The 15,195-nt window shown below is 34.5% G+C and overlaps 1 protein-coding gene across 1 annotated transcript in view; it reads left to right on the top strand.

The window, feature by feature from the left end:
- Nucleotides 1-15,195, top strand: part of LOC121062876 (contactin-associated protein-like 4) — an 87,903-nt gene that overhangs the window by 34,212 nt on the left and 38,496 nt on the right. The window contains 5 exon segments of the mRNA XM_040543162.1: nucleotides 2-53; nucleotides 4,946-5,052; nucleotides 7,406-7,441; nucleotides 7,444-7,524; nucleotides 12,681-12,878. Of these exon segments, the coding sequence (XP_040399096.1) occupies nucleotides 2-53; nucleotides 4,946-5,052; nucleotides 7,406-7,441; nucleotides 7,444-7,524; nucleotides 12,681-12,878 (474 nt within the window).

Here is a 15,195-nt window from a genome sequence, read left to right as displayed (position 1 = left end):
TATTTTGGCAACTTCAGCGACCTTCAGATAGATTTATGTGGCATTATAGACAGGTAAGAAAATTATATATATATTTATTTACATATTTGATTTTTTTGTTATTGTTTCAAATACTGACCTCGTGACCAGGAACAAAATGCTTACAAAATTGCATGCTTCTTTCACAAACATTCAAAAGTATAGAAGAATTTAAGTATACATAGAAAAGCAAACAGAATGTTTTGCTGCACTGCAAATAACTTTACAATATCTGAGGTTAAAAGTATTTGATGTTTCTGGCTAATTTTTAATATTTTAAATTTTTGTTTTGTAACACGGTAGACACAAATCTCTTTCTGTGACATTTGAAATCCCATTCTTCATTTGAAATCCTATGTTCTTTACAAATTATTGCTCTTCCTATATTCTACCCATGCAGAAACATAGTGGAAACATCCTCACAATGAGCGAGCAATCTTTATTTTATGCTCAGGTCAGAACTAATTGTAACTAGTGTGAGAGGGTATTTTTTTTAAGAATGACCAGTTGAAATGGCTCCCTTTGGAAGCAGGAAAGTCTACACACCTTCTCCGAAATAGAACAAGTGGAAGGAATTTGCTGGAGTTCAGTGTGGAGGAAGCAGAGGATAAGTACATATAACCTGTTAGAGACTTCTATTTGGAATATAGCATATGTTTCTTCTCAACTTTCCCTTACCCTACAGTCTTTTGATTAATTTTCTCATTTTTCACTTATTTCACCCTCTCCTTCTCCTTTCTAATAGCCTTTGTAACACTTCCCACTTTCTTCTAGCTTCTAAAGCACCATATTGCTGTATTATAACACTCTGGAATTGAACTTCCTACTTCGCTTTCATTATGTGGAGTTTTGTTGTTTGTTGTTGTTGTTAGTAGTAAGAATGAGGAGCAGAGTCAGGTTTAAAGAATGCAATGGATATTCTTTAGTTGAACACTTAAATGTAGATCTAAACAAGATTTGGAATAGAAAATATCAAGAAATCGACTGATAGTATAATTGGTACTGACTACTCTCTCTTTTTAACATAGATATGTGAATCTGTATGTATATAACTAAGGAGCACTCAAAATGCTAAACTCAGAGCTGTGATTTGTGAACAATCACTTCCTCCATAAATACGGAGACATCTTACCAAACAAATTCAGAGAAGGTGGTATGCTTTACATATTCTGGTACATAGTAAAGCATGTACCATATGTTGGTTTTAAAAAAAAAAAAAGAAAAAGAAAAAGAAAAAGGTTGTGATGTATATGTATAAAGTTAGTGGATCCTAGCACACAGAAATACAGAATTATTTACAGTGTTCCAGATGGCATGGCATTTGCACTGAGCAGTTGTATTGTGTTTACAAGGCAAGGTTTTGGTAGTGAGGGGCTGCAGGGGTGGCCTGTGTAAGAAGAGTCCAGAAGCTACCCCATGTTAGATAAGGGCCAGTTTCAGCTGGCTCCAAAGGGACCCACCACTGTCCAATAAGCGATGTTGGTTGTGCCTCTGTGAGAGCAAATTTAAGAAAGGGAAAAAATGCTGACCAACAGCAGCTGAGAGAGTGAGGAGTGAGAAACAACCCAGCAGACAAGAAAGTATGAGCAGAGGGTGCAGGAGGTTCTCCAAGTGCTTGAGCAGAAGTTCCCCTGCAGCCTGTGGAGAGACCCATGGTGGGGCAGGCTGTCCCCCTGCAGCCCATGGGTCCCACGTGGAGCAGATCTCCATGCTGCAGCCCGTGGAGGAGCCCCCGGTGGAGCCTGTGGATGTGGCCTGGAGGAGTCTGCGGCCCATGGAGAGCCCCTGCAGGAGCAGGCCCCAGGCCAGAGCTGCAGCCCGTGGAGAGGAGCCCATGCAGGAGCAGGGGTTCTGGGGGGAGCTGCTGCTCGTGAGGGACCCATGCTGGAGCAGTTTACTCCTGACGGATGGGCCCCGTGGTACGGACCCATATTTAGAGAAGTTTTTGAAGAGCTGCTGCCTGTGAGAAGTCCCCTCAGGCTCAGTTCAGGAAGGGTGGCATCCCGTGGGAGGGACTTCATGCTGGAGTAGGGACATAGAATGACTGTGAAGAACATCAGAGATGAAGTGTTAAGGACTGACCACAGCCCCCATTCCCCTGTGACACTTGGTGGAAGGAGGTAGAAGAGGGTGGATGGGGCGGGGAGGTATTTGTAGTTTGTTTGAGTTTCTCACTGCTCTAGCTTGTAAGTAATAGGTAATAATTTTATTAATCCCCCAATGCTCTGTTTTGCTTTTTTTTTTTTTTTTTTTCTTCCCATGATGATAACTGTTGAGTGATCTATTCTTATCTCAACACTTGACCACTTTCCTTCATATTTTCCCTTTGAGGAAGGGGAGTGAGAAAGTGTGATGGACTTAGGCTGCCTAGCTGAGTAAAACCACTACAGTAGTGCAAGTTTATTTAGAATTTTAGCCTACCCTTTTAACTTTTTGTTGCTTTTAAATACTGCACCAATGGTTTTAGACATATATATAGCCTTTCTTATAAGATAGTTGGGTTTTGTTTGTTTATTTCTTTGTTTTTGTTTGTTTTTGTGTGTGTGTGTCAAAAACATAGCAATATTTTCTTGTTGCTGTTGTTTGGGCTTGTTTATACCACTTAAACTTCCCAAACTCTTTTCCACAGCATTTTCATTAGCTTTCTGACACAATATTAATCCTTTTATTTTTGAATTTCAAATCTCACAATGATTATCATATGCCTTCCTACGTTAGCAAAGTAGAAGTTAAATCAATTTATTTTCATCAATTTTGTTATGTACATCATCTATTATTTCAAAATAAACCATTTTTTAGAAGTATTCCTGGTCTTGTACTAGCCTGCCTGGGGAGAAAGTGTTTCTTTCCAGTTTCTTCACAAGTCCCATTGCCTTTGCTGTCTGTAGCTCATTATCTGGAACAAAATTCATGTTTCTCTTTACCAAACTATTTCTACATCTCACCATAAACCCAGCTGATAACATGTATTCTCCTTCTCGTCTGTCACCTTTAAAATTTCTTGCACATATTAACAGTTTTCAATAGCCTTATCATTTTTTTGCACCCTATAATTTTGAGACAATATTCTCTCACTATAATGATTTCTGCATGTCTTTAGTTTTTCATGTACTCAGTGTTTTTGCCAGTACGCTCCAAATGGCAGAAACTTTCCCCAGAGCTGAAGGCAAGCAAACAGCTTATTTATCCTTGACTCATTATAAGAATCTTTACATTTTCAAGTCAAAATATTGAAACACCGCCCAAATACTGGAGTTACTGATAGCTTTTATAGCAGAAAAAGTGGACCAACAAATGTGAATGTTTTACACATATAAAGTGCATGAATACAAATGAAAATTACTGCTTAAATAGTGATCTGAAATTAGATGTAATGATAAACTGAAAATAACTATATTGACTACATTCTGTATCTTTCATGTATAAACATTCAGCATACAGTGTTCTTTACGTTTAGTCTTTATTGACAGATGATTAATTATTCATTTTCATATATTATCCTGTTATTTTTAAACAAGCAAAAACTCCCAACCTTTTCTGTATTTATTTTTTTTCCTTAGTTCCAGAAACTTTCTAATTCCTTCTCGTATGTTTCTAATATGATGACTCTCACATGCCTTCTTCATTTAGCCTTTTCATTGTCTAATATCTTTATATTGCTTCATTGTTCATATTCCTCTTGGGCATGCAAATAATTCTCTTAATATATTTCTGTTTAATATCCTTTCTCTCAGGTCCTTTGTATATATTGGTTTAATAACTACTAATTATGCATAAACAAATGATAAGATAACTTTAAATTAATAGGCCAAAATGTCATTCTAAATGCCTTACAAAGTTAGCACATTTAATCTCTGAAGAGGGAGTATCAGATGAATCTGTTATAATTACATCCACCCTTGCACAGAAACATGATTTCCTATCAGGAGTTACTGCTTTTGGTGTCTTGGCAGCAGGGTGTTGTATAAACAAACAAACAAACGCACACCAGAATAGCAGGGGGTGTAGTGTTAAGACAGGGAGTAATGGTTTTACACTAAAAGAGCGTAGATTTAGATTAGATATTAGGAAGAAATTTGTTACTGTGGTGGTGATGAGGCACTGGAACAGGTTGCCCAGAGAAGTTGTGGGTGCCCCGCCCCTGGAAGTATTTAAGGCGAGGTTGGATGGGGTTTTGAGCAACCTTCTATAGTGAGAGGTGCCCCTTCTCATGGTGGGGGCAGGGGGGAATTAGATTATCTTTAAGGTCTGTTCCAATCCAAAGCATTCCATGAGTCTATAAAGAAATAGCTATATATGTGTATATAAAAAAGAGTGGCCCTGGGAATTTTTTCTCTTAGAATAAATAAATAATAAATATACAACAGTAATGACATTTGTAGCAATTAGTTGTTATTCCGAAAAAATAGATTTTTCTATAGTTTGTATCCATGGCAAGAAGCAGACAATGCAAATAAATAAATAAATAAAAAATAACATAATTGTCATATGAAGATTTTATTAATATTATTTCTTCATTAAAAATATATTCACATTCTGGTTCAAATATTTGCTCTTGTTTATTTTAATTTTCCAGTGGTCTATCAGCATGTTAATATTTCATTCATTTATCAATCTATATTGCATTGAAGATAGTTGATGGGCAAAAAGTGATGACTATGCATCTTATATTTTAATTAGTTATATTTTCACAAGTTTATTGCATAATTAGTATCTTTCTGATAGGTACTAAGAACAGGGGGAAAGCTGAAGAGAAAATATCTTATTTTTCTAGTAGGGTTAAAGATATCTTCTTCAAAAAGACTGAAGAGTATCTTAATATACATTGTTATATTTCTTTTTCATGATTTTGCTTCTACTAATAAATATAAGTGCCAAGTAAGAGAAGGGAAAAGAGAGTGAGAATGCTCTTTGTTTCTCATTTTAGATGCTTGCCTAATTACTGTGAACATGGTGGGGAATGTTCACAGTCCTGGAACAGCTTCTACTGTAACTGTACCAATACTGGTTACATGGGAGCTACTTGTCATTATCGTAAGTATAAGATGTTTTCTAACTGCTTTTATTTGTCATAGATTCATTCTTCCCCTCCTTTTCTTTCCTCCTGGAAGTGTGACATTTGTATTAATCATTTACATTAGATTTTTCTGCCATGTAAATATTCAGGAGCTGGTTCAAACAAAGGCCTTGAGAATTCAAAATCTGTTAACAGAATAAACTCATTGTTTATTTGTGTCTTTTTCACGTTTTTAATAGGTTACATGAGATGGTTGGTAATATCTTTTGTCCATAGTTCCACCAAATGAATCAGAAAATCATTCATAATTGTGTTTATGACAAGAATATATAAATATATATATTAAGACAGTAGGACTACACTCTTGTGTAAATGTCATCACATACATGAACACGTATTTTTATAGTTTGTTGAATCAGTGAGCAGGTTAGGTGAAATTCCAGCAGGGTGAATTCAACAAAACTGGCATAACAAAACTGGCATAACAAAACAAATAAACAAATAAAAAGGTCACCTATTAAATCTTGCTTGTATAGACTGAACAACTGTGATGACTTTTCAAATAGTACACATGCTTTTGAATACCACAGTGCATAACCTGTACCTGTGAGAAGCCTAAACTGAAGATGAATGTGTTTGGTTTATTATAATTTGAAAAATCATATATTGAATCAACTGACGATGTCTATCAGAACAGATGGAGACCACTGTTTCCTAATTATTTGGACTCTGTGGAAAATCTAATAATCTGATAAGCATTATTGAGTTCTTATTCAATGTCAAAACAAACAACAAACAAACAAACAAAAAAAGAACAAATAAAAGCCTTCTGGATGTTTGTTTGTGATGAATAACATACTGTATTTATGTCTATAGATAATATAGAAGACCGTTAGTACTTGATTCTGCTGATGTTAATAATACATTTTAAGTGCCAAAATATTTAATATTTTAATGATTTCAAAACATTATTAAGCCCTATGAACCCTTGGGGATTTTTTGGCCATGTTATCACACTTCTGGGTAATTTCAAAAGAAATAACTCTCCTTTAATTCTTAAAGAAACAATATTTTTGTTATAAGCCTAGAAATTACTGATTTGGAAATATTTGTATACAAACTATGACATTCATTTAAAAAATCACGAAATAATTATTTTTCTTTTGTGATGTTTATATTTAAATAATAATATTGACTGTAAAAACAATATAAATTTCTGTTTGAAAATGACATGTATTTGTGGATTCTGAATATTTCTCTGAGTTAGCAATCTAAATTAATTGTCATTCTAAGGGAGGTGTCACTAATATCACTAACCGTAAGCAAAAAGCAAACACACAAATAATAAATAAAAACCACCATAGATCCCGTTCTTCCAAAAAATAGCCTCTTTTTAAAAACAGCACCTCTTTTGGATTACTACACCAATTTTTTTTTTACTTTTTTTTTTTTTAGTTATTATCTAAAAAAATTATCTAAACCTTGTAATTAATTATTTTTTTTTTTTCCTGAATGTAAAGACTCTTTCTTTTTGATAGAATATTTTCAAGTCTTGTTTTTGTTATAGCAGACAGTCCAGAAAAGAATCACCCAAATATTATGACTGCTTGATTGCTACGGATAGGTTGGCTAATGTGGTCTAGCTGTGGAATTATCATTGGTTACATGTGTAACAACAGATTTGAAGTCAGTAGTTCATTCTCCAGGTTTTTGATCATAAAGAAGTTGTCACAGACTTTTCTTCAGGAGTTGACTGATATAAAATACACATGACATGGGACTGAGAAGCTGTTATTTTGTCTCTGCTTATTTTGTTCTTTTACTGAAGTCTCAGATAATGCATTTACCATGACATTACTGTGTAAAGAAAAAGAGAAGAAAACATGAACCATGAAAGCCAATAAATACTAGGAAACAATTAGAATATCTAGGAACACTGCTAACTTTTTGCTGTATGTAAAGACACGTAAATAAAAAATAAATCAGATTTAACTGAGACTGTTAAAGCTTGGCTTCTCAAAATCTGATACCCAGGGTCTAAATAATACTCTTAGCTTTCACATTAGATGACTGTTTCTAAAAAACTTTTTTTTTTTTTTTAATCTATATTTCACTGTTTCCTTCCTGAAGTTTCCAGCCTGAAATACAGAAGAAAATACCTGAAAATGTTCCTTGTCCCAGTATATATAATTAAATGTGCTTCACAAATTCAAATGAAAGTAAAACTTTGATTATGTGATTTCTTCTGTATTCTTTAGCTTTGAACATACACAACTTCTTTTCCCCATACAAAGGCCCCAAACATTTTTATTTTTATTCACAAAATAAAATATAACATGATGCTATTGCATTTATGATGTTCTTTTACAGCTATCTACGAACAATCATGTGAAGCCTATAAGCACAGAGGAACACTTCAGGCTTTTACAATATCGATTCAGATGGAAGTGGCCCCTTGGGACCGTTTCTTGTATACTGTAATATGACAGGTGAGGTGATAAACTGTGTTAACTCACTGTTGGGTCTGTGTACATGCTCATTATATTGAAGCAGAGTTTATTAAATAAGAAGCCTCTGTAGCTCACAATTTTAACATATAGATGCACAACAAAATGAAGGTGGCTCCTTGGGTCAGAATACCAGGCAAAGAATTACGCATAGAAATTAAAATAATAACTGGATTTATGCTGTAAATCTAACACTGGGTTCTTGTTGTGCTTTGCATAACTGGGACATGTGTTCCGTATGGAGAGAATGTCATGCTAGTTCATTTTTTGGGAGCAGTTTTTTTTTCACTGCGGTTACAGCCTCTATGAGGACATTTAAATGAATTAGGCACACGTTATGTTTTATGAGAAAACTACTGACTTTTCCCTGAAGGCTTCTGAAAAAAAACATAATTCAGAACTGGCCTTTGTTTGCTGTAAGGAATACAGACGTTAAGATTCATTTACAATTAGTAGATGTTTTGGAGAATGAAAATTCAACCAGTTAGATTCTCACAGCCTCAATTTCAAGCACACAACCTCTTTTTCTACACCCAGTTCTTAATATGTGACCATTTACATCACTAGAAGTTTTAGATGTCAGAGTTTGTTGTCAGTCAGACTTTTAACAAACCAGTTGAAGTTGTCTATGCATGCCTATCAACGTGTGTCCTTCCAATTAAACTACATTTAAATGCATTTTTGAAAATTAGTATTGCTTTATTTGTAGTTTTATTTTTTCTTTAGTTTCTTCTTATTTGATTTTCTTTCCAGTAAAAAGGATGAAATCACTTAATTATTTTGTAAGAAAAGATATACTTTGTGACAATTCATTTTTACATTTTTAACTGTATAAAAGATTACTTGAATAAGCTATGATTGAATTTGGCTTAGTTATGTCCTAAGTGCTGAAATTTTACTTATAAACCTTATCATAATCTTGTGATGTGGGTTTTTAAACAATTTTTGTAAACTACGTATTTATACGTAGTTTAATCAAATAATCACGGTCACATGTATTTCTCCAGAGACTGACAGGACTCTGTCTGCCAATAGCATTAGTTGAATTTCACAGCAACATAAAATTCTTTTGATCATACATATTCTTTAGATTTATACATATTGAAATAATAGAAATTCTTATAGTTTTCATCAATCTGTATAATTTAACTTGTTTTACCATCTCAGCTTCTGACTTTGACTTATGCAGTAGGCTGTGTTAGCACACAGAAAACAAACTTCAAATTGGCACAGACCCTTAAAAGGAAATATCCTTGTGTCCTATGAGACTAAACAAAACCAAATAATCCTGGCAGAAAGAAGACACTTTTTTTTTTTTTTTTTAAATGTGTGTCAGGTGTGTCTGTAGCATCTGATTTACTCTTGTGCGTCCATGAACAGCTGTTACAGTTTTCCTCAGTCATTTCTTATTCACCACATTAAGTAAACCTCATTGATTAGTTCTTCATCTCAGGATGCAGTCTGACAGAATGAATCTTCAGTGTTTGTTCCTTTCCCAGTTTTCTCATAACTCATATCCTCTTTTCCCAGCAGAGGCAGGGAAAGCATATGACCACATTTCTTGCAGCATTGTCTGAACATTCATGTAGCTCTATATTTGGGCAGCTGGTAGGAACCTTTCCCCACTTTTATTTTTGGAGGTCAATTTCAGAATGAAAAGCCAACAGCCCACAGTGCTTGTTAAGATGACCAAACTTTTCAGTGATATGCTTTTATTTTTCTTTTAAAATTTAGGGATTTGAAAATGTGTGTGAGTGTGATAGGTGATCAGTTTGTCTCTTAATTTTTATATTCAGCATAGCCTTTAAATATGTTTTTGTTCATGTGCATGTACAAAAATAAATGTTTGCTATCCTTCCAGAAATCTGCTTTTTCATACCATGAGCACATGTTTAATAATATTATGTAATGTGGCCAAAATTAGATAAGTAAGGACAAAAATATTTGTTTAAGTAGACTCCTTTTTGTATAGTATTTTTGAACAGGTGTCTCACTTTGATGTTTCCTCAAGGTTCTCTGATGAATTCTTGTCCTTTAAGAGACCACCAGTTCTTTGCTTACTATAGGTATTTTTCAGTGTCGACCACGTGTGGTCTGTAGGGTATTAAATAAAGTACAACCCTGTGAAATAGTTAGAAATATTAACTAGCATTCTAATATTCATACTAATATTAGAATGTTAGCAATTTTCTATAACTGAAGCCATTGATGATAACAATATTGATGATAACAATTGAATCTATTGATGATAACGTTATTACTACCATACTTATATATATATATATATATATATATACATATATATATATATATATATATACACATATATATTTCTCATGCCTTCTTAAAATACATTGGTCATTAAGTTACAAAAATGTCACAAAGAGGAGTCTAAATTTGATTTGACTGCCCCAACCTGGCTTTACCTGAGAGTTTGCAAACCCCTACCTTGACATGAATTTCAGTCATGGGGGTTAGATGCTCACAGGCACAAACTCAGTGTGTCTCTTCATACAGCAGAAGCTCAATATTTCTCTTTTCATAGGTACGCAGATTTGTGCAGAGTACAAAACAGCAGTAACATGTTAGTCTTTATCAGCCACCCATATTTGAGTTATCTTATATTGCAAAGAAATTGAGGGAGCAATCTCTGTACACACAAGAAAAGTGTCTGATATTTTTTCCCTGTACAAACAAGGAGAGTGTCTGATATTCCTTGTATGCAAACTATAAGTGAGGCTGAGTGACCAATGCATTCCTGTGCTATTGTGAATCCCTTCTTGTTGTTGTCGATGTCGTTGGACAGATGCAATTCTACGTGGGTGTTAGGTTTACTAACTTTATCCCTGGCTGCTCAGACAATGTCTCTGGGCCCCTCTTCCTTCCAGGGCTGTATCCCGTGGTACTCCACCAAGCAGATCCTTGAAGAGGTCAAAGTCTGCTCTTCTGAAGTCAAAGCATCCCCAGGCAGAGTTCCGTGCACTCCAGCTGGTCACTGACATAGAGAGCAAAAACCCCTCCTTGTCTCCCCTGAACATCTTTCCAAAAAAACACTGTATCCTTCCATTCCAACACTCCAGTCATCCCACTATGTCTCCATAAGGCCGATAAGATCAGAGGCCTGCAGGCATAAGTGCTCTTGTTTATTCCCCATAACGTGTCTATTTGTGTACAAGTACTTAAGAGAGGCACCTCACTCAGCAGGGGCACCTCACCTAAGAAGCAGCAGGCACCTCAGCAGGGGCACCTCACCTAGGAAACAGTGTTCCTAGAAAGTGTTTGGGGGATTTCTCCATAATGGTTCCTTCTAGGCATTTCCTTACTAACCTCCAAGTGCTGGAACTTACTCTCATGGCCCTGAGAGTGAGCTAAAAATTCCAGTTCCCCTTGCTTATTACCATGCTATGGGTATTTCTGTAGGGGCATTTAAGTTGAGCTCCTGATTAAACTTTTTCCCTATCTATGGACAGCCATTGCTGACGTTGACTTAAAATTGGTAAGAAATGGATGGATTGATATTCCTCTCTCCTGGTGGATTTAATTTAAAGTTTTATTCATAAGCTTGGAAAGCCTGGAGCAGAAGTTGTTCTTTCCCTCATCCAATAGATGGACCCCATCTGACCTCAGTATACCAGGTTTCTCAAAGCAAATCCCACGGTCTAAGTAGCCAAATCCTTTGACATGGCACCAGTCCCATAACCGTTTGTTGATGGTTATAGTAGTTAGCATATGGCCTCCAGTAGCTTTTAAGGTAAAACCTTCATATAATTGTGATGTTAGTTTTAGTTCTTGTTGTTTGGTTTTGCATAGTGGTAAGTTTTTACAATTAAAATTCTTTCAACAATTATTGTAGAAAGTTAAAAGAAGACTTCTAATGCAAGACTATCAGTGACGTATCAATGTAATTGAAAAGCTATTAAACTGCTTGGTTGCTCAGTGAAGTAGGATAGCTGCAAGTTAGAGAAAGTTGATTTCACAGCAGACTGCATATCTTAACACATACCTTTTATAAGTGTACAATATATTATTTATCATTCAAACATTTGAATTATATTTATATGCAAGTATTTTCTGCTCTTTTATTACAAGAGCATCACACTAGAAGATATACATGTATATTAAGTAATATCTGGGGTATTGAATATTTGCTACTAGTTCATGAAAAACAAACAAACAAAAACTCATAGAAACAGTTGAATTGCTTCTAGAATAAATATATATATGTATATTTAATATTTTGTATGTCCCCACTTTAAATGAATCTTAAAACCTTTCTACACAATGCCATGAAGTAGAGAGCTGCCTTACCCAGCAGTATCTGAGCTCTGTGTTTTTCAGGAAAATGCAGCTCTCAGTTCTGAACTACTACTTCATGATGTTACAGTACTGAGTCAAGCAGGCGTAACTTGAAGGGTGCCAAAAATCAATATTACCTTGGGTATTTTGAAGCGTCTCTCTATTGAACTATGAAATCTTTCATATGGGTTTCTTAATTCTTGACTAAATACAGATTTTGAATAATATTGCAAATAAAGATTAACATTTGATTTTAGATGGTTATAAACACTTGCATATGACCCGAGTTTTATAGTAAATACAGTATCTGCAAGCTTTTTCTGCTTCTCTGTGTAACAGCAAGATAGCATGTCATTTATTTCAAGTGGAATAAATTAATTTCAATTTTAATGTCAAATTTAATATTGGTATAATGTAGGATGGAATTTAGTGTTATTTCATAAACAATTTAAGCCTAGAAAAAAAAATAGCAATAGTAACTGTTCTTCCTTCCTTCCTTCCTTCCTTTCTCCCTTCCTTCCTTCCTTCCTTAGAAAAGAGAAAAATTTTTGTGTCTTCATTTATTGTTTTCTTCCTCAATAAACATAACAAGCTGAATGCCAGTTACAGTCATGGTGTGGTAATCTACTTATAAATAGAAACAATGATTAATTGGTTTCATTTTTGCTGCATGATTCATGTCTCTGTTTCATATGCTCAAAAGCATTTTTTTTTTTTTTTTTTTTTTTTGTAATCAGAGAAATCTCTTTCAAGTTTGGTGTATTTGATCATACTTCTCTTTCCATTACCAACTTATGCAACTACTTCAGATTCTTTATTATTTTTCACATGTGTTTTGAAAGATGCAACATGGACAATTATACAGCACAACAACACCAACTTAACCAGAGTCAAAAGTGCTAATCGAGAGAACCCACACACTGTGTTTTTCAAGTACTCTGCCAGCCTAGACCAGCTTCAAGCTGCAATTAACCATGCAGAACACTGTGAACAGGAGCTTGCTTACCACTGCAAAAAATCAAGGCTTTTAGATAAGACAGGTAAGTAAAGCAGACAAATCTTATTATGGTGCATACTGTGTTTTATTTCACTGTCTCTAGTAAAGGTATTTATTTCTATCAAGGTTATGGCATTTTGCTACACAGGGGTATGAACAACTTCATAAAGCTAGTACTCAGAATCCTGTAAATTACCAAGAGGTATTTGAACAAGAAAAACACTACTACTCTGGTAGTCTGATTTCCAAGGGTTTTAAATATTACTGAGGTAATTACTGAGGATACATCTCCTTCAAAGGTCACAAACTAAAGCATAGATATCAGCAGTTTATTGCTGAATGTTTTTGAACAGTCATTGTCTGTATAGTAGGTGCTTTATGTAAAACACTGACAACGTTAAATTTCCACAGTCCAATATAATCGATCATAGGAAAAGAAACAGTAGATAAATTGTGGATGAATGCCAAAAACAAACATCCAAACAAAAAACAGAAATATGAATGGAGATCCTCTGATGTACTTCAAGAAAAAAAAATAAGTTATGTAGTCTTCTTAAGTCTTAACACTCATTGACTCACAGCTGAGGTTAATAGACTGTACTATAAAAATCCTTTTTAAGTACTGCGTATAACATGGACATACAAATGCATTGTTTGCTGATTTTTGAAAAACTAAGCCAGAGCTGTCTACTAGAAACTCTGAAGCATTTCAAGTTAATTTATTAGAATTGTTTTCTAGTAAGCGGAAAGTAGGGCTCAGAGTTCAAAAGTCTTTGTTTTGTTTTTTTGTTTGTATGTTTGTTTGTTTTACTTAAACCCGTTCTTTACATATGCTTCATCCTTATCTCTGTCATGGACATCAATGGATTTTTTCTTATACTAGTATTCACTCTCAGCAGAATATGTGTTCCAAAATGACCCTGCAGCATAAAAGATGAGCCTACTAAATAATATGTTCCATTGAACTTCCCTTTTACTTGTGGACTCCAAATTCAAGTTTTGGTTAGGTATTCGAAAGGCTGGCTTACATCAAGCAGGGGGTTTCAAGATTGTGTTGTCTAGGTATTTCATTTTATTTATTAATTTATTTATTTTATAGCTACTAAGTGTTACACAGAGTAAGTTTTAAAAAAAAAAAATCTTTTTCAACTTCACATCTTCCTTGGAGTGTTCAAGCTGTAAATCATGAAAAAAAAATAACAGGTCAGAGAAGGAAGCAGGGAAAACCTTATACAAGCAGAGATACACTGAGACTGCACAGCTTTGCAGCTTTTGCTAGAAAGTTAAAGGAGCACAATCAGTTGCTAAGCCATCTAACATTTGGAGGTTTGAATGGTAGGTATAAATAACCATGAGAAAGTTATTTGAACGTTTTGCAGATTTTCTGAAATCATTCTTTTTTACCTTTTTTAGACATTAATACAGATTGTGCCAAATGCAACTTTCCAGTCCTCTGAAGAGTAGACTTTAGTCTGTTCTGAAAGAAAAAAAAAAAAAAAAAAAAAAAAAAAAAAAGAGATCTCAAGAGAGTGTTGTGGTAAAAGAAAGCTAGATTGTCAGTCTTGGATTTGGTATTGAGGTTGTTTAAAAAAGGTGACACTGTGTTTTTGATAGAGGAATGAGCAACACCTATTGAAGAGAATTTGTGTTTATGTTTTCTATTTGAAAGCAGACAGGTGCATTTTTATAACTTTTTTGAGGATGTATTAGCTTTGCACATCTTTTTAGGCAAGCTTAATTAAATCACTTCTTTAAAATAAAATGCAGATGTTAGTGGTTGTAGCATTAGTGGCTGTTCGGGTTAATGAATCACCTTTAAACTGCATAGACTAGATACCTAGCTTAGCACAGAACTGTTGTGCAGAGCTATCTGCAAAATTAAGTGCATGAATACTGCTGAGTTATCTTTCTCAGAGATTTCAGTAAGCTCCCAGAAAGAGTTAAGCTATCTGTTGTTAAGCAAAATGGGTAGTGCCTACATAAACACCAGTCAAAACCTGGATGCATCCTGATTAACTAGAAGTACTGTGTTGTAAATATATCCTAAATTATTTTTAGACTGAAAAATGTTTTTAATCTCTGAACACCACAAAATATAAACCCTGGACTTTGTCTCAGATGCTGTGAGAGTAAGAATTTCCCAAATCCTCAAATTTGACATTTTTTTCTTTCTGACAATATAAATTTTCAGCTTGCTTTCATGGAAGGAGAGAAACTGGGAACTCTAACACCTTTTGAAAATTTTATGGTCATGTCACCACATGAAAGAATTCTCTCATTTATCTCCCGGATCTCAGAGAGCTGTGGGGTTTGGAGGGGAAAGGAATTAGGGATCCTTTCTTGTCTTCATTTTATTCTTC

The sequence above is a fragment of the Cygnus olor genome (assembly GCF_009769625.2).
Source record: "Cygnus olor isolate bCygOlo1 chromosome Z unlocalized genomic scaffold, bCygOlo1.pri.v2 SUPER_ZH, whole genome shotgun sequence".
NCBI classification, from domain to species: domain Eukaryota; kingdom Metazoa; phylum Chordata; class Aves; order Anseriformes; family Anatidae; genus Cygnus; species Cygnus olor.
Note: the sequence above shows the minus strand (reverse complement) of the source record. Positions and strands in the feature narration are given on the sequence as shown.